This window comes from Exophiala aquamarina (genome assembly GCF_000709125.1).
Source record: "Exophiala aquamarina CBS 119918 chromosome Unknown aczIA-supercont1.2, whole genome shotgun sequence".
Classification (NCBI taxonomy): domain Eukaryota; kingdom Fungi; phylum Ascomycota; class Eurotiomycetes; order Chaetothyriales; family Herpotrichiellaceae; genus Exophiala; species Exophiala aquamarina.
The window spans coordinates 3,211,312-3,234,592 of record NW_013550586.1 but is presented as its reverse complement, the minus strand read 5'-3'; the positions used below and the strand labels follow the sequence as shown (position 1 = coordinate 3,234,592).

The 23,281-nt window shown below is 50.6% G+C and overlaps 11 protein-coding genes across 11 annotated transcripts; 7 read left to right on the top strand and 4 right to left on the bottom strand.

Annotated features, from left to right (window-relative positions):
* Positions 1–458: 458 nt before the first annotated feature.
* A1O9_02985 (uncharacterized protein) lies at positions 459–1,333 on the top strand (the record flags this gene model as incomplete). The annotated part of the gene is made up of 2 exons (XM_013408555.1): positions 459–498; positions 609–1,333. The coding sequence occupies 2 exons, from the start codon at positions 459–461 to the stop codon at positions 1,331–1,333; spliced, it is 765 nt and encodes a 254-aa protein (XP_013264009.1).
* Positions 1,334–2,144: 811 nt separating this feature from the next.
* A1O9_02984 (oxidoreductase) lies at positions 2,145–3,618 on the bottom strand (the record flags this gene model as incomplete). Its single annotated transcript, XM_013408554.1, has 6 exons — positions 2,145–2,226; positions 2,283–2,356; positions 2,412–3,299; positions 3,360–3,407; positions 3,462–3,506; positions 3,562–3,618. The coding sequence occupies 6 exons, from the start codon at positions 3,616–3,618 to the stop codon at positions 2,145–2,147; spliced, it is 1,194 nt and encodes a 397-aa protein (XP_013264008.1).
* Positions 3,619–4,953: 1,335 nt separating this feature from the next.
* Positions 4,954–7,123, top strand: A1O9_02983 (uncharacterized protein; the record flags this gene model as incomplete). The annotated part of the gene is made up of 3 exons (XM_013408553.1): positions 4,954–6,208; positions 6,267–6,578; positions 6,648–7,123. The coding sequence occupies 3 exons, from the start codon at positions 4,954–4,956 to the stop codon at positions 7,121–7,123; spliced, it is 2,043 nt and encodes a 680-aa protein (XP_013264007.1).
* A 406-nt stretch (positions 7,124–7,529) lies between these two features.
* On the top strand, positions 7,530–8,372 carry A1O9_02982 (uncharacterized protein; the record flags this gene model as incomplete). Its single annotated transcript, XM_013408552.1, has 2 exons — positions 7,530–7,970; positions 8,034–8,372. The coding sequence occupies 2 exons, from the start codon at positions 7,530–7,532 to the stop codon at positions 8,370–8,372; spliced, it is 780 nt and encodes a 259-aa protein (XP_013264006.1).
* Positions 8,373–10,236: 1,864 nt separating this feature from the next.
* A1O9_02981 (uncharacterized protein) lies at positions 10,237–10,656 on the top strand (the record flags this gene model as incomplete). The annotated part of the gene is made up of 2 exons (XM_013408551.1): positions 10,237–10,293; positions 10,402–10,656. The coding sequence occupies 2 exons, from the start codon at positions 10,237–10,239 to the stop codon at positions 10,654–10,656; spliced, it is 312 nt and encodes a 103-aa protein (XP_013264005.1).
* Positions 10,657–11,191: 535 nt separating this feature from the next.
* A1O9_02980 (uncharacterized protein) lies at positions 11,192–11,658 on the bottom strand (the record flags this gene model as incomplete). The annotated part of the gene is made up of 2 exons (XM_013408550.1): positions 11,192–11,424; positions 11,514–11,658. The coding sequence occupies 2 exons, from the start codon at positions 11,656–11,658 to the stop codon at positions 11,192–11,194; spliced, it is 378 nt and encodes a 125-aa protein (XP_013264004.1).
* A 1,927-nt stretch (positions 11,659–13,585) lies between these two features.
* Positions 13,586–15,129, bottom strand: A1O9_02979 (uncharacterized protein; the record flags this gene model as incomplete). The annotated part of the gene is made up of 2 exons (XM_013408549.1): positions 13,586–13,819; positions 13,891–15,129. 2 exons carry the CDS (start codon positions 15,127–15,129, stop codon positions 13,586–13,588), a joined length of 1,473 nt encoding a protein of 490 aa, XP_013264003.1.
* Positions 15,130–15,779: 650 nt separating this feature from the next.
* A1O9_02978 (STE/STE11 protein kinase) lies at positions 15,780–18,551 on the bottom strand (the record flags this gene model as incomplete). Its single annotated transcript, XM_013408548.1, has 1 exon — positions 15,780–18,551. One exon carries the CDS (start codon positions 18,549–18,551, stop codon positions 15,780–15,782), a length of 2,772 nt encoding a protein of 923 aa, XP_013264002.1.
* Positions 18,552–19,524: 973 nt separating this feature from the next.
* On the top strand, positions 19,525–20,313 carry A1O9_02977 (uncharacterized protein; the record flags this gene model as incomplete). Its single annotated transcript, XM_013408547.1, has 1 exon — positions 19,525–20,313. The coding sequence occupies one exon, from the start codon at positions 19,525–19,527 to the stop codon at positions 20,311–20,313; it is 789 nt and encodes a 262-aa protein (XP_013264001.1).
* Positions 20,314–20,881: 568 nt separating this feature from the next.
* On the top strand, positions 20,882–21,817 carry A1O9_02976 (uncharacterized protein; the record flags this gene model as incomplete). Its single annotated transcript, XM_013408546.1, has 1 exon — positions 20,882–21,817. One exon carries the CDS (start codon positions 20,882–20,884, stop codon positions 21,815–21,817), a length of 936 nt encoding a protein of 311 aa, XP_013264000.1.
* An 868-nt stretch (positions 21,818–22,685) lies between these two features.
* On the top strand, positions 22,686–23,151 carry A1O9_02975 (uncharacterized protein; the record flags this gene model as incomplete). The annotated part of the gene is made up of 3 exons (XM_013408545.1): positions 22,686–22,750; positions 22,855–22,945; positions 22,996–23,151. The coding sequence occupies 3 exons, from the start codon at positions 22,686–22,688 to the stop codon at positions 23,149–23,151; spliced, it is 312 nt and encodes a 103-aa protein (XP_013263999.1).
* Between the last annotated feature and the right edge of the window lie 130 nt (positions 23,152–23,281).

The following is a 23,281-nucleotide window of genomic DNA, read 5'->3' as shown; positions in this document are numbered from 1 at the left end:
GCATCCGTGCGTCCTCAGCCTTTCTAACCCTCTGCTTCCACGGATGAGCATGTCACATTTCCATGCACCCACGAGGAGACCCTATTTCCAATCCTGAGTTCCTGTATTCTTTGTCATCTGCCAATACTCATACGTGTTTGCATGCACATCTACATCGGAATCCTGCTTAACTAGCCCCTTCTCTGTCGCTACCAGGGGTTACGACGGCCAGCATCTCTCGCCGCCCCTTTCCGAATCTGGTTACATGAAAGCAAGTTGGCCAAGGGCAGACGTAGTGCTGATGCACTACCTCGTACTTCGACGACGCCTCACGGTTCTGCAAAAAGCTCGATCTCGCGTTTCATACTTGAACATGTGGCCCTGAGCCGCATTATTCATGTATTTTTCACTCTTCATCAAACACGCCCACAAGAAGCGTGGCTGAAGCTTCTCGAGGCTACAGAATCCCCATGGACAGTATGCCAAAGGTACAGCATGTCCTTGTGCTTGGTGGGACCGGTACGTGCGTCTTCTCTTCCCCTCTGCATTCTTTACCGTCGCTCCCCTACATCATCTTCCTAGCATGCGTTGAACCATGTTACTGAAATGCACTCCCCTCAAATCCACAGGTCCCTCTGGAATCGATTTCACCAATCTTGTGCTATCGAATCCCAATGGACCTAAAATAACTCTCTATGTTCGCACTCCGTCTAAGCTGCCAAGTGAGCAAAGAGAAGCAGCAGACCCGACACGGTTGCGGGTTGTGATAGGGGAGCTCGGCGACCAAGCGACGTTAGAACGTGCCTTGATAGATCCCGCGACTCCAGTCGACGCGGTAGTTTCCTTTCTGGGTCCCTATGCATCCCTCAAAGCGTTCTTGCTACGGACCAAATCCAGCCCTCTGGCGGACACGTTCCCGACCATCCTGGCAGCGATGAAGCAAGCGGGCGTCAGGAGGATCCTTGCCATTTCTTCGCCCGCCTGGCTCGTACAGGCCGAGAGTGGCAAGGAAGACGACTTGGGCGAGCACTCCGACCAGATGTCCTGGGGCTGGTGGCTTGCCATGCGATTCGTGGCGTTCATCCTCCCACAGGGATCTGTGGAGATGGAACAGATTGGGCGAAGAGTCGCCGAAGAGGGCACCCGCGGCGGCTGGGGTATGAAGTGGACGGTCTTCAGAATCCCTCGGTTGAACAATGGGGCAGAGGATCTGGAAGTCAGTGCTGGATACCTGGGGCAGGGTTTCGATGGGTCCAAGGAGTTGAGTCGCAAGAGTATGGCCAGATGGCTGGTTAGAGAGTTGGAGGCTGGCGATTGGATTGATAAAGCCCCTGTCGTGTCGAATCGCCGCTGAGAGCAGTGCTAAGCTGGCATTTTGAGCTGCGAAACATATTGGCGTTCAGCGAGACAACGAGATCAGTCGTGCAGCGTCACAAGAGACAGGGAAATGCAACGGTATTATGTGATGTGGAAGGCGAAATGATAGCCATGGACTTGGGATAGATAGTATTCTATTAAGACTTTCGATTTTTCAGAGTATTCCGCTGAGACCAGTTGGTTATGACTCGACAGGATATGGAGGGTAGAAGAAATATGTGCAATTTCTATACTTCCAGCCTGTATTCCCTTGAGATCCCATGGCCAGGTAGATAACCTCATGCAACCCAAAATACACGAAAACCCCTGTCTTCGCTTGCTGAAGCAATCAATAACCCTGAAGAACTAACCACGATCTTCCTGCCCCTAACCTCCAATTTCTCAGCCCATCCTGAACACTCAAGTGTCCCTGCGCTGGGGCGCTATGAAGCGACAATCTCGGGCGTTCTCCAGTACATCTGCTTGCGAACTATTTATGTGATAGATGCTCCTGGTCGGTGGTTGTATTGTTTGACCGGATGCCTTTATGGTTAAGATCATGACCGACATTCGTCCGAACGTTCAAGCGTTTTGAGTGCCACAGCACTTGTTTCCGGCGTTGAAAATACCGCCGGCGACCTGTGGCATGTAGACAACGGGTCGCTATGACCATATCGGCGTGGCTGCGCTCGACTCGGAATGATGCCGTACGTGTCGCTGGCTGCCATCCCCTGGAAGGTCGGGCAGGGCTGATCAACATGCGTTTCTCGTCAGGGACTTGTTTCGCCGAGGCAAGTAGATTCCGGCTGTCACAAATGATATTGCTGTGGATTGTTTACTTCCACGCCGGATCTCTTCCAGAAACCTTCAACATTCATATCCTCTTGTCCACTTGAGGTACCCCGTCAGCTTGTTTCACATCATCACCGACCAAAAAGTAGACTTACTCGGTTCTTGGAATGACGGTAGGCTCAGTCTGACCTTCCGCCTCGTTGGGATTCCGGAAGACGACATTCTCCGTCTGCATTCTTCATTAGTACATCTTAAATTATCTCCAGGATATTATCCCCACTTACCATGCCTAAAGTAAGGTGAATGCCTGCCGGCCCACGCACAAATGCCTCTTCTGGTTGGCGGCCTTCGATCAATGCCTGGACATTCTTGGCGAGTACGGCTGCTTGGGCAACTCCTGGTCTTGCAGCCTTGTGCGCCCCAGTATCCGCAATATCGCCCACGGCGAATAGATTCGGGTACTTGTCGTCCAAGAACTGAAGCGTAGGTCGAACGCGGATGAATCCATTGGCAGGATTTATGACCGACCCAGGAGCAGATTGCTCAAGGTTCGCGACAAGGCTATTGTTAGATTTTTGACCCGTCGCGAGGATGACGAATTCGGTTGAGAGTGTATCGCCATTTGTCAGCTGAACATCGAACGGCTTAGCATTATTTGGAAATCCATCTGACGGTATCGACACCCTAGATCCTGTGATGAGGTCAATACCCAGATCATCAAATCGCTTCTTGACGAGCCCATGGAACTTTTTGTGATACTGCGGCATCACTCGCGCGCGAGACTGAACAACGGTGATTTTCTTGTCGGGGTAGTATTCCTTCAGGTCTGTTGCCATCTGGACGCCAACAGCCCCGCCACCGACGATCAAAATCGACTTCGACTGTTTAATGTCTCTTTGATGCTTCTGTAGATATTCCACAGAAGAGGGCTTATCGTCGTATTTCATTGCCGCTGGCTGAGCGAGGAGCGTCCCAGTGGCAACGGCGAGATATTCAAATGGTATCTGCTTGGAACCTTGCCATTCTCTGTCCAGGCTCACACTACGAGGCTGAACTGACAAGACACGAGCCTGTACGAATGCATGAGAAGCCGAATTGGGCACAGACGAGAACACTCCGCTGTATGGGATGAATGCTTTGTGTTCCTGGCCAGGAACGATGGCAAATCTAGGCTGTCTCACATGGTGAGCATCGTCTCCTGAATGGATCACTAATACTGAGACCCGACCTACAAATGTAAAAAGATGATGGAAGTGGCTATGCGGCTCGATCAGAAGCACCTGGAATATGTATGTTAATCACCAAGCATGGCGGGCGAAGTTGTGATGGCATACCCTATGAGTCGGTGGCACAATTCTCGCGAGCTCTTGAGCGGTGGCCTGTGATAATTAGCAACGATGTAATGACACAAGTAGATAACATCGGTCCACTTACGCGTCCAACGTAAGAACCTCCTACGACAATCACGTTTTTCAGCGATGGGTTGATCATGATGGAGGGTATGAAATGAGAGCTTGGCAAGCAAGTTGAGGTTGAGTAAGAACTGTCGGTTTGCAAGTCTCCAGATTTCGATTAAGTATGGAAGAGTGAGTTTTCCATCCACATCACACTTGAAAGGAGGATTTCTATTCAATGCCATCTTCATCTGCCGTTGGATAACAACCAGACAAAAGGAGGGACGGCGCTCTTCCGCCTGGAGTCAAAAACTGCCTAATCTGATTAGATAACATCTCCGATGGAATTACCGCTTATGACCGAGTACAGGCACGGAAGCGAGGAACGGCTTTGTGGGCGCCCGTTTCCGGCAGCAATAAACAATCTTTGGAAAGCCCCCGATCGGCCGAGAGAGAACAAGGCTCGCGGGAATCCATCGATCGATAACTCCGAAGATGTTCAGACGTCCATTCTGAGTCATACTACTACTCCCCCGTGCGAGTACTGGCTGTACTGGTGATGTTGGCCCGTTCTTTCGCGGTCCCGGGTCTCCATAAATCTGGCGTTGACTGTGCCTTCTCCACCTCCGGCTCCTTCATCCCTCCATATGAGGGGCCGAGGGTGCGTTGCAAGGCTGCAAAGACGTTCTTCCACATACCTCAAGTAATAGTCCTGTCCTTGTCCGATTTGATGAGAACTCCTGCTCATAGAGCTGATGGAGTAGTCAGTATCCGTAGTCTGAAGACACAACTATAAGTGTTCGGTAGTAAACAGCTCCGGCTGCAGGTTCTCGCTAAGGTCGGGCTAATCTCTTACCCATGGTCCAGGGGTGACCCGGTGCCCACGTGACGCTTACCAAGTTTTGGGGTCTCAGCCTTTGACTTTGTTGCTTATTCGCAGCTCTCTGTTCCATTCGCATCAAGAACTTGACGCAACACCAAGTCTGAAGGATCCTGTCCATATTACTGGAGGCTTCCAATACAGATCACCGCATTGAGAGCGCGCGAGATCTGCTGACCTGTTACACGAAGCCCAAGAGGAAACTGCATCATCCAAGCTGGCTCAGATGATGGAACGGCGCATGTCGCCTGCACCGAAGTCTTGAATTGCTAGGACAGGGACAAGAACAAGAGCGTCTTTTCTTTAATGCCGAGTGTTCTTGCTCCTAAATCACAGCGCCGTCAAAATGCCAGTTGCGACCGGTGCCGGCACTCCAAGCGACGCTGCCTTGTATTACCTCCCGAGGAGCCAGGGCCTGGCATAGCCTGTACCAATTGCAACCGTCTAGGCTATCTGTGCACGTTCACTTTCGCGGAGGCATGCAAGAGTTCAGGCCAAAGGAGACCATCTGCGAATGCTCGAACTAGTCAAGCTCCACCATCGGAACTGCCCATGTTAGGCTTCTCTGATTTTGAGGTACCCGGAGAAGTGCAACATCATGGCGATGGCCTTACAAACTGGCACGATGACAATCCACTCTCAGAGCCACCAGTGGAATTTGACTTTGAGGACTTCTTGAACTTCGATTCGGAGTATTATACAAATCAATCGGATCTTTCCAATCCCCCTGACATCACATGTCCTTCCTTGGCCCAACCAAAAGATCGCGCGCATCACCTTCATCAGCACAATGCTCAACCTAGTATTGAATCTGAGGAAGTTTGGATACGGCCAAGGCACAGCTCTATTGTTGGCTGTTCGCCGAATAGCCCTGTCCACTTACTAAGCTCATCTTGGGAGGCCATGCTCCTCACCGAACATTTTGCTCGAATTTACCAAACCATTACCGCGGGAACTGCTTCGATATTCCTTGACTATGACTGTAACCTGTATCCAGGCAGGTATCGGTATCGGTTTGACTTTGCGATTCCTGCACATTCATATGACCCTTCGTTCACGGCATTGAGTGTCCTACCACGTGAACCCGCCTCCATGCCCTTCACTTCGGAGACGTTGGCACCAGAGGTTATCAATAGATCTCCGACTCGACTAAACGCCGCCGGCAGCTGGCAGTCTTCTCAGATACCAGGAATGCATGAGACCATTCGCGCAATCACAATTCTTGGGGCCGTTCGTTTCCTGGACCATTTTGGTGCGCTCTACGGAAATAGTCCAAGTACCAGTCTCAAATGCCAGTCGGATGAGATCTTGAAGGAGGTACTCCGGACCTTTTCGTTCCAATGGCTCGCAACAACCAATTCCCCACCGGAGTTTAAAGTCAGCAACAGTACATTTGCTGACTCCACTGCTTCAAAAAGCCTGCCGCCACCACAGTCATCACTGGCCTTTGTTCATACGTGGATTCGAGCTCGATCATTGATCAGAAATTCTCAATCTGTCGTCTCTTTTGGTGTCGTGTTCGCAACATTACTTTTCGACACCATTATAGTCCCCGGTGAGGCTTTCGCTGGATTGGAAGATGATATTAGTATGCATGAGTTTCTTGACACTGGCTTCCAAAAACTGGCCTACCTGGAGCATCTCGTGGAGAAATATTGTGACAATTTAGGAATGCAGTCTGAACATGGAGCCCTGATGGAATCGAGCCTGAGTATAGTCCGTTGGTTTGCCTATCTTCGTGACACGGTAGTTGCCCTGATGACGGATCATCCTTGCAGACTCCAAGAGGTTCAATGCCACAACAAAGGTAAGCCGACCAAATGATTGTACTTAAGCCACTCATCGACTCATTCGGAATGCGATAGTATCACCGGATTCTGGAATTCTTTCACTTCTGGAGCCAGCACAGAGCCTTGGTCCTCTAGACGATGCAAGCCTTGCGAATATTTGCCGACGAGCAATACCGGAAACCTTCGCGGTTTGGAGAAAAATCGTCGCACTTAGGGAGATGTGCACAAAGCAATGCGAAGACGTCTGGAAATTCTGTCCAGGGAGAGATTCTACTATAACCACCATCACAATCGCGGTAAATCACTTCGAACAATCATTTCGCCCTTTTATGAACCACTGCAGAGAGAATTTCCCGAAGCTCTCTATGGCATTAAGAAGATTTGTCGGTATGTTCACCCTCAACCGTGCACACAACGAATCACTATAAGCATCACAATAACAAATAACCATCGTAGTCTTCCTTGTGGTTTTCTGGGATCTAGGCATTCTCGTTCTCGCTGAGATCCTCAAAGTTTTGTCCATGGAGAGTCATCCTTCCAACCAGCACTTGGTCTTTCAAACACAGAAATATCAATGGGAATCGGCGATGTCCATGGCATATACAGTCGAGTGTGTGCTCAATCTCCCCACTGCAGAAGCATTCAAGCCGTTCAGTGGGCTGGACCCAGAAGTGCCGCTCACTGCATCACACGTCACACCAACCATTGTAGTGTTCGCTTTGCAGAAGGCTATTGAACAGATTCTTGACGCCAAGCTCTCATCCGGAAACAATTTGGACCCAGATGGGATCTGGGACCGTGCACTGGGCATTTTAATGAAAGGCCTTGCTGCACTGGGCGTGACCGTCGCGGGATCGAGAACCGCGACCGTGTCCATGCAAACACTGATGCGAAGTCATGGCGACATCCTGTCGGAGTGCTGGTTCGTGTGACTGGGACGGTGAAGACGATATTTAAGACTTGGCATACTCAGTGTAGTCGACAATCAGTCGGTTTCGGTTGCGAAGCGAAAATCCCAACTCTCAAAATTCACGCAAGTCGAGACAGTGTAACAGTAAGCCAAGCCAAGTGACCAATCTGTGTGTGCAACCACTTAGAATGGAGCCGCCTTCAATTGGCCGACGAGCCGCTAATTTCCTATTTTAGGTCGCCATACGGCTCCGACCCCTGTCCGTCAAAGCCTTGCCCAGCCGGTGCTGGACCTGATGAGAAGAATGACCAACCATCTGGATATATATCTCCTCATTCACTGACCATGCCCTTCGGATGAATTAGCACTACATTCTTCTCAAAGCCAATCCGACATTGTTATCACGTCCACTTCTGATACCTACCGATATGTCTAAACCCGTCATTGTTCTCGTCCCCGGTGCGTGGCACCGACCCCAGCACCTGCGCAAAGTGATCTCTGGACTCGAGAAGTCTGGCTACGAGGCACACGGTGTAGCACTTGTCTCAGTCGACTCCAACCCCCCCGTGACCAGCTGGGATAAGGATGCCGAAGCGGTTCGAGAGGTGATAGTAAAGAACCTGGACGCCGACAAGGATGTCATCGTGATTGCTCACTCCTACGGCGGCCTGGTCATGTCCGAAGCCGTCAAGGGCCTGGGAAAGAAGGCACGCGGGGAACAAGGACTCAAGACAGGTGTCCTCAGATTGATCTACATGTGCGCCATCGCGCCGAGGAAAGGTGAGACGCTCCAGGACAAGACGAAACCGGGCACCGAGCACGAGGCCAAGCTGGCGGAGCAGCAGATGCAGACTATGAAGATCGAGCCGGTATGATCATGACACTAGACCCTCTTCTGCAAAGTGCGAGCCTTTAACAGCGGAATTCCTCAGGACGGAATGATGCTCCCCACGAACCGCGAGCTGGGAAAAAAGCTCCTGTACAACCGTTGCTCGCCAGAAGACATCGAAGAGGCACTCGATCTCGTCGGCGCCTTCCCCGTCGGTCCTCTGCTGGTGCCTGCCACGTACACCGCGTACCTCGAGATCCCAAGCACGTATATTGTCACCGAGAACGACATGGCCTTGGCTCCGACGGCTCAGGAAAGGATGGTCGCAGAGGGCGAGGGCGCATTCGACGTCATTCGATGCCAGGAGGGCCATTCGCCTTATCTGAGCAATCCCGGCCTTATTGTGGACATTATTCGCAGGGCTGCGGGCGAGGATGTGTAAACCCCGGCTAGAATCTAGACATGCGTTGGGTTCGTAAATCTCCACTCTTTCGGATAAACTATGAGCTGTTAAGACAAAATGAAATAGATTGGTTGCTCTGTACATCTAGACTCCCAGGGAGTAGTGTATTCGAACCCAGGCCCTGGGTTAGTGCCTGCCTTCGTAGTCGATGGTAACAAGAAGGGTGTCCCCTTCTCATGACCGTAGCTTTATAGGGACAGCAAGGAGAGGACCAGCATGCTGGGATCCTCCGCAGATTGCAGAATGACATGAATCTACCCCTGGAATCCCTGCTCGCTGAGACCCTTTAAGCGAGCTGAGAACCCGCCACCGAGAAACCTGAGATCCGCTACACGATGTCACGGACCTCCTCGACAAGAAAATGGTGCATTCCCGTGGCGGAGTTGGCGGTATGGATCCATGTCTCCAGGTACTCGGTATCAAAGTCCTTCAGCAGTAGGCGGCCTGGGTCTTTATTGCGATGTCCCTCAAGTGAGCAAACATAGTCACAAACGCAGCTAGATCGGGTCATCCTCGCACCGTGGCATCCGCCAATGTGGGTAGAAGATCATATCGTTCTCGCGCGTCTGAAAGGTGGTAGAATGAATGGTCCTTGGCAGAGGACCACATGGAAATGTTCTCTTTGGTAGAATTCTGCGTCTACTTTGATATCGCGTGCATCCGACTGCACTACATGGGCGACTTCGACATTGGAGTCTGGCGCGTGCAATTTCGCCTGTCCCAGCTCCGAGGAGGATATGTCAGAGATAGTAACTTCCTGCCCACGTTTCGTGAGCTCCACGGCTAGAAAAACGGGTTTAGATATCGTTTTTCAGAGTTGTTTTCATGATACCAGGGATCGTATTGGGGGCCAACGTGTACATTATCCATTATTCTCATTGTACTCACCATGGGGTTCCATGCCGTCGCCGATATCAATTCTGCTAGATGACTTCTGTTCCGGAAAGCTCTTTTCGAGCCGCTGGGTAGATTCTAGAATGAAATGAAGAGCTATCTGATATTCGACTTTGAATACTTCTAACTTTTCTAATGACGCTTGGGGAGAAGAGGAGAGGTTGAATGAGAGATGCTTCGTGAGCTTGTTTTCGATTCACCTTTTGACAGGCCCATTCTGAATTCAAGAATAGGCATCAATCAATTGCATGGCTCAAAAAGACAAGTACAAGTCTGAGCATGTCGGTGAGCGAGACTGGCATTTATACGAGGCAATTTTCAGGTTGCATTCGGTCCCTCTGTTGAAGGTCTCTCTGTCAAAGGACAAAGCTTCCATCTGCACCAGCTTTTTGCATATCTCCATGATGGAGAGAGTTATCAGTGGCATCTTTCATGTGGATATCATGAAGGCACGATGGGCGCTTCTGCCAATTTGCCTGTCCTTGCTAGATGAACGCGTGGGAACGCCATCTCGAGGAGCAACTAGAAGGGCTCATCTTTGTTGAGGAAGGTGGGACGGGATCATGGGGACTTATTTATTGTCTGACGGTACACACCGAAGAATTTGCATGCAGAACTGTGTAGATGGGTGGTAACTCAAAGTCATTTCAGATATACTTCTTATCGATACTCCCTGATTGCGTCATTACAGTGAACTCCCGAACCCCGAGTCCTAAAAATACGGTTCACACCACTATGAATTACCAATATTACGGTACTCTGCATTGCACTTCATGCTGCGGAGCTTTGTCTTCGATCTCGAAAAGTCGACTCTGCTTCATCAAACCTGACTTCCTTCCTGACTCCTTAGAGCTCGAACCCTTGGAGCCTAGATTCCCACCCTAGGTCTTGTATCTTGCATTCCGGGTCCCTGCTCTTGAGACAGACGACACTGCTGGAACCGGCACCAATGGTGCTCAACTATATCCGGCGCACCCTGCACGGGTCGAACCTCGAGATCTTCAAAGTAAGTCACCCCCCCGCCCTGCCCAAATTCACGCTCGGTTCCGGGTGGGAAGACACTGGCGCAAATGGCACAGAAAGATCTAACCTCTCTTTTCTCCTTCCTGCTCAGTTCGGGCTCTACCTCTCCTTCCCAATCGGCTACATGTATTACTTTGGCACGAACCTAGAGAACCGCTTCTCCGTCCCCGGGTTCTGGCCAACCCAGGAACAGGGCCACAAGATCCCCTACGAGCGGGACGAGATCAAGGCCGAGGTGGAGCGGATCCAACGGACTATACAGAACAGAGAGATCGCTAGGCGGCGGCAGGCGGAGAACGCGTTCGACGAAGTGAGGTCGAAGCTGCGCGAGGAGAAAGGCGAGTGAGATGAGATCTGATGAGATTTGATGAGTGCTGGATTGCATGGCATAGCATTTGGAGTCGTTTGGGTTTCAAGTAACAAGAGAAAGACAGCATTTATGTGGCGAAGGGCGTGCATGATCATTGTGATGGAGAACGATAGGCTCCTACACTGAGCCTGTACATTATGGGAGCTGGACCAAGATGTGTGAATAAGATATGGGTTCTTTCTCGCAGTCTCGGCCTGGACCTGGGTATACATAATTCCACTCACGGGCATGGTAATGTGACAGCAAATAACCGTGACCCCATTAATCATCTAAGCGCCTCCGTCGAATTGGCTTGCTCTCCTCGCAACATAAGTCTTGTGGTCAGCACTACCAACCACCCCCTCATTATTTCAATTGTATAGTCTGTGGCTCCTCATGATCGACTCGACTCTCAAACAGCAGAAGACCGCTATCTTATTAACGCCACACGCATGGCTTGCTTCCGAAGCAGAGAAAATATTTTTAACATGTTGGGGGATACACAGTATCTCTGCCCTCCCGTCTCCCCATCCTAGAGTTCTCTCAACGTAGCGGCAGCGCCTGCCCTGAGGGTGCCCGACGTCAGCCTCAGTCCCTCTCCAGCCAGCGAAGTTTTGTCACCGGTAGCAGCCGCGGTAGTCATGTAGGCGATTTCACCTCCGCGGACATAATACCAGATGCGGTTGTAGATGACGGCGATATGGTCGGGGAGATAGAGCGAGGCAGCAGTGACAAGCAGAGAAATGAGTATAAAGAGGATCAAATCTGTAAGCGGGAGGGTTAGCCTTCAGGAGAGGGGAAGACAGTGCTTGCTTGTTAGGAATGTAAGGGCTGTGGAGGGGAGCGACGCGTACTGAAGATGAACTTCTCGGTGGAAGTGAGCATGTACAGAGAGAAGGTGACTTCATATTGGTATTTCTTCAACTGCAGCCAGCGAACAAAGGACGACAGGTATGAACCTCGCGGTTGCTCCTTGACGACTTTGGAGTAGTCCGGCATTTCCAGGGCGACGGGATGCATAGAGTGAGGGACTTGAACTTGGACTTGGACTTGATAATGCGGGTTGGGTTGTAAAGTTGTTGTCGCTATCAGCGAGTGACTTCGGGATCTCAATCAATCGAATCGATGTCGTTGTCTTGAGCAGAAGGACAGGGAGTGGAGGTTTCAATGGGTCATTTAGCAAAAAACGAGCGACGAATGACACAGATGTTGGAAGGGTGAGGACAAGTACGGGAACCTCGTCTTCTTAGGATAGAAGCCCACGAAGAATGGTCAATCGATCAGGGCGAGGAGGGAGCAGAACGAGGGTGAACCGCAAGTCTGACGGCCAGGGAATTTCCGCCTTCGAGGCTGCGACGCGCTTTCGGTAATTAAGATTTTCAATGTAAAGACGTTGCCGGGAAATCCGGTGTGGGTTTAGGCGGTTCGGCCGATACGGTATGGCGGAGGTTTGGGGGTATTGCCGCTTTTAATAATATATATGTAGTACCACCTCCCACACCTTATATGACATCTCTCCTCCTTCTAAAAGAATAACGCGGTGCTTGAATAGCTTTCCGAGAGACATTTCCAAGAATCGTGCGACAATTGTATCTTGTTTTCCGATCTAGACAAGCCCACTTATGTATGCGTATCAGAGCTTTATTGGATGTTGCATGTAACCCCCCCGAGATCCCTCAGCTGTCCTGGGCTTCTTCCCAACCAGCATCTTGTAACTGTTCTCATGTAGATGGTTGCGAGCAGAGTGTAAACCCTGCGCCGAGGTTCTCTTTCTCTCAACAATCCTCACACTTCTTCGCAGTCATCCACGGAGCCGCATATCTCTTTTGTCGCGTGCACTGTGGCGCTCCCTCAGACCCTGCTGTCCATCTACCCTCCTTCAAAGTGCCTAGCTTCGACCCTTTTCAGCCATTTCAATGTGGAAACGCGTGGTCCTGCTCGTCGCCTTAAGATGATCCGAGTCTGCATGTGTCAGAGGTTTGCCCTCCACCACCATGCGTCGACTGATTCAAGGCGATAAGACTTTGACGATCTTGGAATGACCTAGAACTGCAACAGCCTGCAGGGCACTGCCTTCACTTCCATGCTGCGCATTAGGGTTTGCTCCATTTGCCAGGCAACATTTTCACAGCTTTGATGTCATTCAGTCTTGCCGCTTAGACAAGTACCTTGCCAGTTACGAGCTGGTGAGCCACGTCGTGCCTGTATTCCTCTCTAATCTTGTCTTTTACGCCTGAGAGAAGTCGGAGTAGAGAGAAGAGCCAGTCTCAGGGGCCAAGGGGCTGCCACCTTCCCCCAAGCTAGTAGTGAGGCTGAACTCTCCAGGCAGTCACGTCTCACTATTTCCTCCGTTAGCTAGCCCCTTCTACGATGTTATCCTCACGTGATTATAAGACGGGATCGAGTCTCAGCCGCTAAAAGCGGCGACATGACTGCGAAGGGAGATTTTCAGCGGCTTCGGTTGCCTGTACCTGAAATTTCACGCCTTTTGGCCGCATCTTGGCCGTGTCATTTCAGGGACTGCCCGCCCAAACCAACCCCATATAGACCGCCTCGTATTGGATCCCAGACCAGTTTCCCCGAGGCTGACCGGAGATTTTCTTCCAGATTCAGGATTTGACACTCAGGGTCTGCATGTCCTCCCTGAACCACCGACATCTGCAGGGAATATCTTCACGTTGAAATCGACCCGAAGGATCCGGGTAGTCGAATGGATCTAGGGTCGAGTTTTTGGTGATTTGAAAGGGAAGAGAAACGGGCTTCTCTCAGCCAAGTCTGGAGTTCTGCAGTATCTATGCTCTATCCCGAACGTCGAATCCTCTCCTGGTCTAGCACCTCTGCTCTATTGCCCGTCTGGAAACCTTTGATATGCCATTCCACCTTTCAAATCTCACACATTGTAAACCGTTTTGTGTTGGCGTGAGCTTCATGCCTTGCCATCAGAGAACTGGACCACAGCCCATTTACCACTCCACGCCCACTTTCTAGCCCCGGAATCACCACCACCGTCTGGAGTTGCGCGAATCTCTTCGTCTTTGCCTTCGGGCAGTCCAACCACGACGTCAGCCTTGCACGTCCGTAGTGCAAGCACCCGAATACCGGATGATGGACCTAGAGGACCTATCGCTTGAACAAATGGTGTCGACGCTGGCCACGCAGCCTGGGTTTATGCCAATTATGTCAGTTCTCTGCTCAGCGTCAAGAAAAGGGGGGGCAGCAATGCCAACTCACATCACCAGTCAGCTTCCTATAGTTCAGATCACCCTTGAAGATCACCAATTCACTCTCTTTTAAGTCCTCCAGTAGCTCAGGCGCAACCTTGGGCAGCCTCCAAAAGCTTCCGGCGTGAGTCCAGAAGCGATTCGGTCGCAGGATCAACTGGCCCTCACCGTGCAGATTGCTCCAGTCCTCGAACAGGAACTTCACATTCGAAGCTTCTTCATCTGACAGCGGCACCGGCGCCTGCCCATTAGATTTGACGTCGTGGTCCCCTGAAGAGTTCTCGTAGAATGACTTGGGATCCTGCATCGCCTCCAACAGCGCCTGCAGATCCTTCGGTACGACATCACTCACGAACCAAGGAATGCTCTTGGGGTGCAGGACCACCTCTGTCGCGAGCCCGGTAGCGAGCAAGTATCCGGCAAGTACCAAGTCCACGAACAGCTCGAAGCCGGCATTGTCCAGCACGATGTCGACCCTCCTACTTGCCTTTCCCTCCTTGTGAGCCCGATTTAATACGTCAAAGGCCTTGCCCAAATCATTGACCAATACGTTCTTCTCGGATTCCTTGCGTGCGTTGCTGCCTTGTAGCTTCTGAATATCCTCGTACGTGAGACTTGTGAGTAGACTTAGGTCGGTTGCGTTTCCCCACAGACAGATTTCCGCCATCTCGATAAAAAGCACCTTTTCCGCTTCTTCAACCTCTTTGGGGTCACTGGTGTCTACGACCGCATGACTCTTGGACGTCCGGATCTGCGTGATGATGTCCTTGTACCGGTTTGCAAGCTCTAGAACAGCAGGCCTCGAGGATTTAAACGTGCTCATCTTCTGCCGTTGGAAAATGTCGTACGTCTTCCAGAACGGATCTTGAGCAAGGCTGAACAACGTGGCAATTCGTCGGTATAGGTAGCATTCCGAGTACAGCCACTCGACATCATGCCACTTGGGTGTGCCTCGTGCCTGTAGTTCTCCATTGTAGCCCTCGACGTCCGCAAAGCCATCGTCCGGGATTGGAGTCAAGGCCCGATTGTGCTGAAGTTCGTACTTCAACGATGAGAGTGCCGCGACGATCGCTTTCCCTTCCTTCAGTCTGTCCTTGTCTTCTGCCGCGTCCGAGATCGAAGATACCGTCCGGTGCACATCGTCAATGGCGCCCGTGATGATAGCCGGCCACCTTTCCCTGGCTGAAGTGTGCGCAAATGACTTGGGATCCGATGTGTGATATGTCGGTGTGGTGGTGTCGTACTCCATATCTTCCCCAAGAATGTACACCAGAGATATCCACTCTTGCCAGTCGAGAGATTACCCTGCCTTTCTTTGATTTGAGTCTGCTCTGAGGAATATATCTACTGGCAACGGAGGCGTCCTTGTCCTCCACCAATTTTTGGGGAGGTTGAGACAGTAACCGAAGTATCGCCCAAACCTGCCCGTTTAGGAAACCTCGCCGCCCGAAGATCCCCGCAAGAAAATAAATCGTCCATGCCGACGACCAGGTCTTTAAAGGGGTTGCAAGTCTACAAGGTACCCAGATTATAACGAGCGGAATAAGCAGTAGTCCATAGCAAGCCCAACGACATCAATAAGTATTTCCGCTGGAACCAGGGACTGTGTTCCTACGCAGTAAATCCCGTGATACAGAAACTTGCTGGTATGAGCGCTCTCTCTGAAAAATGACTATACATACATACAGTAAGATAACACACAAGAGCAAGGGATATGGGCTGAGGAAGCCATCTATGCACACGCCTAGCACATGAGTTAGATATGCTCAAAACTCACGATCCGTCGTAATAACACAATATTCCTCCAGCCCTCCGGAAACTGTCATAATCATTATAGTAAGACATCGCCACTAAGGGCGGCAACGATCCGTTCTGTCGACTCTCCATCCATGAACTCTCTCAGGCGATCGGCAACAAGAACTTCTCCTTAAGCAGCTCATCGGCGCCGGGTCTCTTCTCATGATCTGCTTCGAAGGTCTTGTTGAGGAATTTCTTGGCATCGTCACTTGCAGTTTCCGGTATGGTTGGCTTCTCATTATTGCTGCCTACGGCAAACAATGTCTGCAGAGTAGTCATGGCAGGGAAGGGTCTGGCACCAGTGAACATCTCCACGATCAAGCAACCAACCGACCAGATGTCGGACTTTAGGGACTGGCCACTTTGACGTACAACTTCGGGTGCCATCCAGAAAACAGAGCCTTGAAGTGAAGTCCGGGTACCTGGTGCTGCATTCATGCCGTTGAATCCTGTCTTCTTGGACACGCCAAAGTCGGAAATCTTGACAGCTCCTCTATTATCGACCAGAATGTTTGCGCCCTTGATGTCACGATGAATAATGTTCCGACCATGGAGATATGACAAGCCCTCCAGAATTTGCCGGGTGAAATTGCGAACCAGTGGCTCCTGGAACGTGTTGTACTGCTTGAGCATACCTGCGATAGAACCACCAGCAACGTACTCGAGGAAAATATTCAAGTGAGTCTCGTCGGAGGATGTACCGAGATACTGCACAATGTGCGGATGACGAAGACCCTGCAACAGTTCAATCTCTTGTTTTAGAGCATTAATCATAAGGGCTGTCTTCTTGTCTCCTTCAGTGCCTTTAGCAACGTTGGGCAACTCAACCTGCTTCACAGCCATGAGTTCCCCAGTGACCGCATGAAGAGCAAGGTAGACACTGCCAAATGAACCTTCACCAATCAGGTCGCCTTTCATCCAATTGTTCTTGTCAAAACTATTGCCCTTGAGGAATGAGTTCAATTCATGATCTTCTTCTTCTCCGTCTTCAGCAACAATAACAGACAACCGATTATTGAGGTTGTCATTGCCCATGGCCCCAGGGCTTTCATCGAAATAGCTGATTCGTGTAGTTTCGCTTTGAGCGGCACTATCAGAACCACTGTCAAAAGAAACGTAGGACTTCCTGTTGGGCTCGATTGGGGATTCCTCCTGCAATGGATGGAGGGTCGATGATGCGATGGAGTCCCTGAAAGCTGCGCTGGAAAGATTCATACGAGTAGAGATAACAGAAAGCGGCCGTGCAGTTGGTGCTCGAGAACCCGAACCCTGAGCGAGCCAGCTGTCGGCAATGCTAGGGATACTAGGAACCGGTGGAGCATCCTTAAGACTTGAGGCATAACTGACATTGCTCATCACGCTAAGCCGACTTGCTGCTCGACTCATTCTCTGGGATCGGCGTACTGACATTCTCATAGTCTTTTCAATGTCCTCCCGCTGGTGGGCGGGGAAGTACGAGGTCAATTCTTGCACAATCATCTCGCTCGGAGGACGTGCGCCGAAGAATGACCGTAATTTGCTACTCTGGTCCGGAATTCTAAGGTGTTGTGCCTCTTGCCTATCGTATTCATCTGCGGTAGCCATTACATTTCTGTTGCGATCAGTGGTGGTGACGGGTGATAGTGGAGCTTGAATGTGGTGCCATGATTCACCGGTCAACTTTTGTAACTTTATCTGGTTGCGCATGTTGTTAGAACTCAAAGCATTGTTATGAAGGACCAATGATTCGTCTGCTGCAATCCTTGCCGCCTTCCGAAGTTCATCAAGGTCAGGAGGACCGTCATTGATTCTTCTCAATATCAATCTGTTCCTCTCTGAACGCATTGAGTCGTTGCAAATCTTCATCAGCTCACTGTCAGAAACTCGACGGCAGTTACCGAGGTCTGGATCTAAGCCATTGAGAACATAGAAGCAATAGTTTCTGAATTGAGTTTCTGACAGATGGACCTTTTTCAGAACTGTCGAGGTTACTTCATCAGCTGTTCTGCAAAATTTTATATTGACGACCTTCGTCTGGCCTCCGCCATGAATAACTTTGATGACTGGAGATCCTGTCGGTAGGCCGCCCGGAGTTAATCCATCGATGCTGGAATTTTGTCGAAGATGCGCAGTTCGCGTCGTTTGGTGGGCGAGTTGAGGTGTCTCTGGTCTCCTGCCCGAAGTAGAACTTGCAGACCCAGGTTGACTGAAATAGCCTGTGGCCTGGTTGCCCCTTGCAGTGTCCATGGGGCTCTTGATGTATTGGTGTGCTCGAAGTCCTGCACTGTTTATGTCGGCCAGTGGTGAGCTTGGCCGCGAACCGACTTTGAACCCCGTGCCTGCGGAATTGAAATTCTGCAAGACTGATGGATCAAGTTGTCGGGAATAGCGCTTACCACTTCCATTTTGTGACCTGGAGCCAAGTGTACGAGGAGAATCGGAGGAGGAAGGAGTTCCTGCGAAACCATCAAGAAGAGCCATTGAATCTCTGTTTCGCTTGTTACGCAACAGGGACGACTTATTGCGCAGTTGCTTGATGGCGACATTGATTCGCACCCTATCCCCGATCTTTTTGATGCCCATTTCAGCCAAAATCTTTTGATCACACTCCAAAAGACTTTCCCCCGTGAAATTGTTGGTTTGGAAGAGTGATTCGTACTGCCCACATCGAATCGTATGTAACCACTCCCCAACTTTCTGCTCATCCCATGCTCGGATTGAATCTAGACCATCGTAGGCATCGGAGAATTCGGAATTGGTAGGAGAGGTAAACACGCCTTCCTGAGCAGGCATCGTCGAGACTTGGGTTCTCTGAGATTCCTCAGAGATATTCCGACTCATCGTTTGCTGATTATTGCCAAAGTTGGAGGCATATAGATTCTTGGAGGCTAACATGGCCGGCGTTTAGTATGAATCTCATTCCGTGGTCGTACTGAGCAAATGATACCGTGGACCCGTGGACCCGTGGACTTTCTCGTTCGAACAAACAGCGTCTCAATGAAGACGTGGTCGTGAGTGAGAAACAGAGAACCACTCAATGATGTCGACTGGAATGGAGAAAGAAGATGATATACCGGAATCTACCAGATGGCAGCTGTCCGCGTACTGGACAGGAGGAAAAGGTGGTTCTTGCAGTAATCTGGTGGAAAAGGTCAGGCTGCACCGAGTAACTCGACCAGCGAAATGTAACCAGGATGACGAGTCTGGCGGTTCTGGGAATTGTTGTGGTGTCTCGGGTGTCAGGCGATGGCTTGCATCATGTTGGAGGAACCTGAAACAATGTGGTGGCCGTATGAGATGATCCAGCTGTCGACTCTGACGAGGGAAACAGATGCAGCCAGGTGTGCACGAGGCAGATGGATGCTGGATTGGCAGAAGGAAGGACAGGGACCTGCAAAGGACAGCTGCGAGTGACGATCCAGGGGGTGGGCAGGGGGAGGGAGAAGAGGCCAATTAGGGGCTGACAACCAAGTTTTAGGCGGGGACAAGAGGCCGAGGGCGAGCCTAGGGACACCAAGGGGGGCCTCTAGGCGGTAATCTACTCCTTAAGCGGCTTGGTTTCCTTCAATGGTGAGATCGTACAGCCAACGCAATCTGGCCACTCATCATTCAACCTCACCTTCACTTCTTTCACGGCTCTAGAAGTCTGCCAGCCTTATCCCGGTCTTTGCGAGGCTTATGACATCCATCATCGCTCCGTGTCTCTCTTCAATCAATACCAAGCTCTGACCTCAGATCCTCACCCCGCCAGCCTCCAGAGAGTGTTTTCTTGTCATTCTTGTTGTTACTGCTGTTGCCATTACCATTACGAGGTCACTTTGTCAGTGTGAGTGGACTGAGCTCGTAATAAAAAGTACTCATCTATTTCATGGCCAAGCGCTCACGCGACTCATCAATCATTTCCTCGGATGACGACGGTCAAGGGCAGATTGATTCAATAGACGAATCTGAATCGCCGCGGCCGACTAAGCTTAGTGCAATCGCCATGACCGATTCACCCGAGCCAACTGCGATTCAATGTTCACTTCCACCTCATCGGGAGCCCCTGAGCTTCTCGAATGCTGAAGCCTTTGAAGTGCATTATGTGAAAGAACATTCCAACCGCTGTTCTGCCTGTGGAAAGAATTTCCCCACCGCTCACTTCTTGGCATTGCATACTGATGAGAACCACAACACCTTCCGTGAGGCTTTACAGGCCAAAGGTGAGAAGACGTACGCTTGCTTCGTCCAAGGATGTGAGAAAATGTGCTCTACTCCGCAAAAGAGACGTCTTCATTTGATTGACAAGCACCTTTTCCCCAAGATCTACAACTTTCGAGTTGTGGATACTGGAGTTGACAGGTCCACATCAATGCTCCACGAAGGCCGAAGGAGAAGGGTCTCTACCTTAAGTGATCAGCCTCAATCCAGCGGGCATCAAAGGAAAGAAGCTAGACCAGGGGCAAACCAAATGAAGCATTCCTCACCTGTACAACCATCGGAAGGTGATCCATATGTTTCAGCAAAGTCAATTGGGAAAGTCCAAGATTGTAATCGCAAACCGGTCGAGGGTGTCTCGGATACTACGATGAACGAGCTCGAGCGATCCATGTCATCTCTACGCTTCGTACCACCCAGCATCGCAAATAAGGTACGTAACAAGCAAAAGCAGCGCTGAGTGTTAAACGCAGCCGTTCAGGCGCCTAGCATCACGTGCCATGCCCTTGGTGGTATCTCTGAGGATTGTAGCCTGCAAGTCTGATTGCAGCCTCACCAATGCTCCTTTCCTTACGCCTGCTGCTTCCCCTCACAAGGCGCTGGTTTCTCTCCAACAAGCCTGTTTACTTGGAGACTCAAGAACTGCTGGCCATTGCCCCCCTCATCACATACCCTGTTAAAGCTTCATGGAGAAGAATTCGGAATTGGAATAAAACAGCTTGCGTTTAGTCCTATTCTTCGACACAGGCGCACTTTTGATTGGTGTCCGAACACTTTGGCAAGCCTGCTACTGTGCGCTCCGCTCCGACGGTATCGAAACTCAAACAGCCATTCTCGGTTCTGGTGGTGCGGGGAAGCCACTTACACAACAAGCATATCATAAGTGTCAGCTACTAGGACATGAGAAGTCACCAGCAAGGATTTTGTAATCTAGAAACATCTCTCTAGAAAGCGTGTCAATTCTCTAATACGGGACTTCTAATCAACTCCATTGCGACGCCAAGGAGACACCACGAATATCAGGTGCAATGGCGACTGTCACGGTTCATGCTCTAGGTGCAGGGCATTTGACCATTCCTGAACGATTCTTCGTGACTCCCTTCGATCCTGAAGCAAAGAGAACAGTACCGTCTTTATCGTTCTTAGTTCAGCATAAAGGTGCTGATGGCAAGGTTTCTCGCATAGTATTCGACCTTGGCATGCGAAGGGATCTTAATCTTTATCCCGAGGTTTTGCGGGACCATCTTTCCAGTCGTGGACCAATCTCAACAGACCCAGATGTCGTGGCATCCCTTGCAAAAGGGGGAATTAGCCAGACTGAGATAGACTATGTCATCTTCAGCCACGTTCACTACGATCATGTTGGCCTACCAAAGGACTTTACAAGCCCTCAAACAAAGTTCGTTGTTGGCCATGGTGCGCTCGACCTTCTAAGTGGGAAGACGCAGCTCAACCTCGGGAAGCACATGGTCTTCGAGTCAGATCTCCTGGACGCGCAGCGCACGGTAGAATTGCCGTCTCCGGATGGATCGAATGAGGAGTCCAGCCATGCCTGGAAATCGCTCTCATCATTCCCTCGTGCGATTGATTTCTTCAAGGACGGGAGCGTATACATAATCAATGCACCCGGTCATCTCCCCGGCCACATCAACTTGCTTTGCCGAATCTCCCAGAATCCAACCAAGTTTGTGTGTCTTGCAGGGGACGCCTGCCACGATATTCGGCTGTTCACCCGTGAAAAGGATATTGCCACCTGGACAGATGACGAGGGTCGATACTGCTGCATACATGTCGACATCGCGAAGACGAAGGAAACACTGGCAAATCTGTATGCTGCTTCAAATGAAGGCCTGGAGCTTGGAGGCGAGAAAGACAAGGCACAAGTAGAAGTTATCTTTGCCCATGACTTTGCCTGGGAGGAGAAGGCCCGAAAGGAGGACAGGTTCTTCCCCGGAAAGCTCTGACGAGCTGTAGAGACTCAGTATAGAGAAACCATGAGGTAGCCGGGATGAGTAGATCGCTGAGCTAAAGCAACACAGCGGCAGATCGCAATGGTCTCACTCTCAAGGTTATGGTCACAGTTCCCTCTGCTCGCATCTCCATCGTAACCTCAAGCCATCCTCATAGATTAGAAGCCGCAGTTGCAATGACCGAGTCTAATATATCTCAACCAGAGTGGTTATTATTGTCATGGAGTGCTCCATGCCCCCAGATGTCTTTGCTGGGTGAAATAAAATAATCATTCGGAGTTAAGGTGCCCAGCCACTAAGGCCGCTTTTCAGCAAGGTCTTCCAAAATGAACAGCATGCAAAGCACAAAAAGCATTGAGATCAATAAATCTAAATTCGCAAAAAGATGAAGTTGTTGTGCATTGGCCGGGAGCTGTAGACTATTAGATTTCTGCGATGACGATATTGTCACTGACCACGACTTACTCGAACCCAGAGCTATTGCTGGCAGCCATCTTAATGGAGAGTGGAAGGCAATAATGTTACCGCTACACCACCAATGCGATTGGTGTAAAATTTGGAGGTATCAAAAACATATCCCTCAGATTAGCCAAGGCCTAGACTCAGCGACTGACCGAGGTTCCTGATGTATGAATTCTCTGGGTATCTCTAATGTGACGTCAGAGGATCTCAGGACAATGCAACTGAGAGAGAACCAGGCCAGTACTTGAGGAAAGCCGTCACCCAAGAGGCTCCAAGCCAAATATTGATAGCAGCGGACAGCATCCAAAACAGCAGCCATCCATCCCATCAGCCAGGACCCTTCACGATCCAACTTACGAGGCCATACATCTACGGCAGCCAACGCACCTATTCCACAAACATGAACGTTCCGAAGTTCAACGAGCGCGAGAAAGCATTGGAGGACGAGTACATCCGGAAAAGGGAGTACGCAATGCCCACCCTGCCCCTACTTACATACTCTCACGTTTACCCCAAATACACTACCTAGGTCGTCACTAACGTAAATCCGTTCTATTTATTTGCCACAGGGCCGAGAAATTCAAGAAGACACCAGCAGCTCCCACGCCGGGCGGATCTGGCACGACGCAATCGCAAGCAGCGCAGCAGTCAGGGCAGAATGTATGTTGCTGATCCTGACCCTTTCCCTTCTGGCTCGCTCCGTTCTACAGGATGGCGAGGTTCACGCTGCAGCTAATCCTTGGTGGTTTGTTAGACTGGGGCTCAGAAGTGAGAGACTGCTTGATATGATGATGGGGATCTCAGGGAATCATCGTTTGTTGTCCATGCCTAGCCAGGGAAAAGTGGCTGTGATGATGGTGGTGTAATCATATCTGTCTACCCCTTCCTTTTGATGGCTCAGGTCGCATCATGTCGCATGGGCCACGAGTTTTCATGTCCTAAGTATAATACCTCATGAATTTTTACTGTTGCGTCAAGGAGTTCGCAATGTAAAGT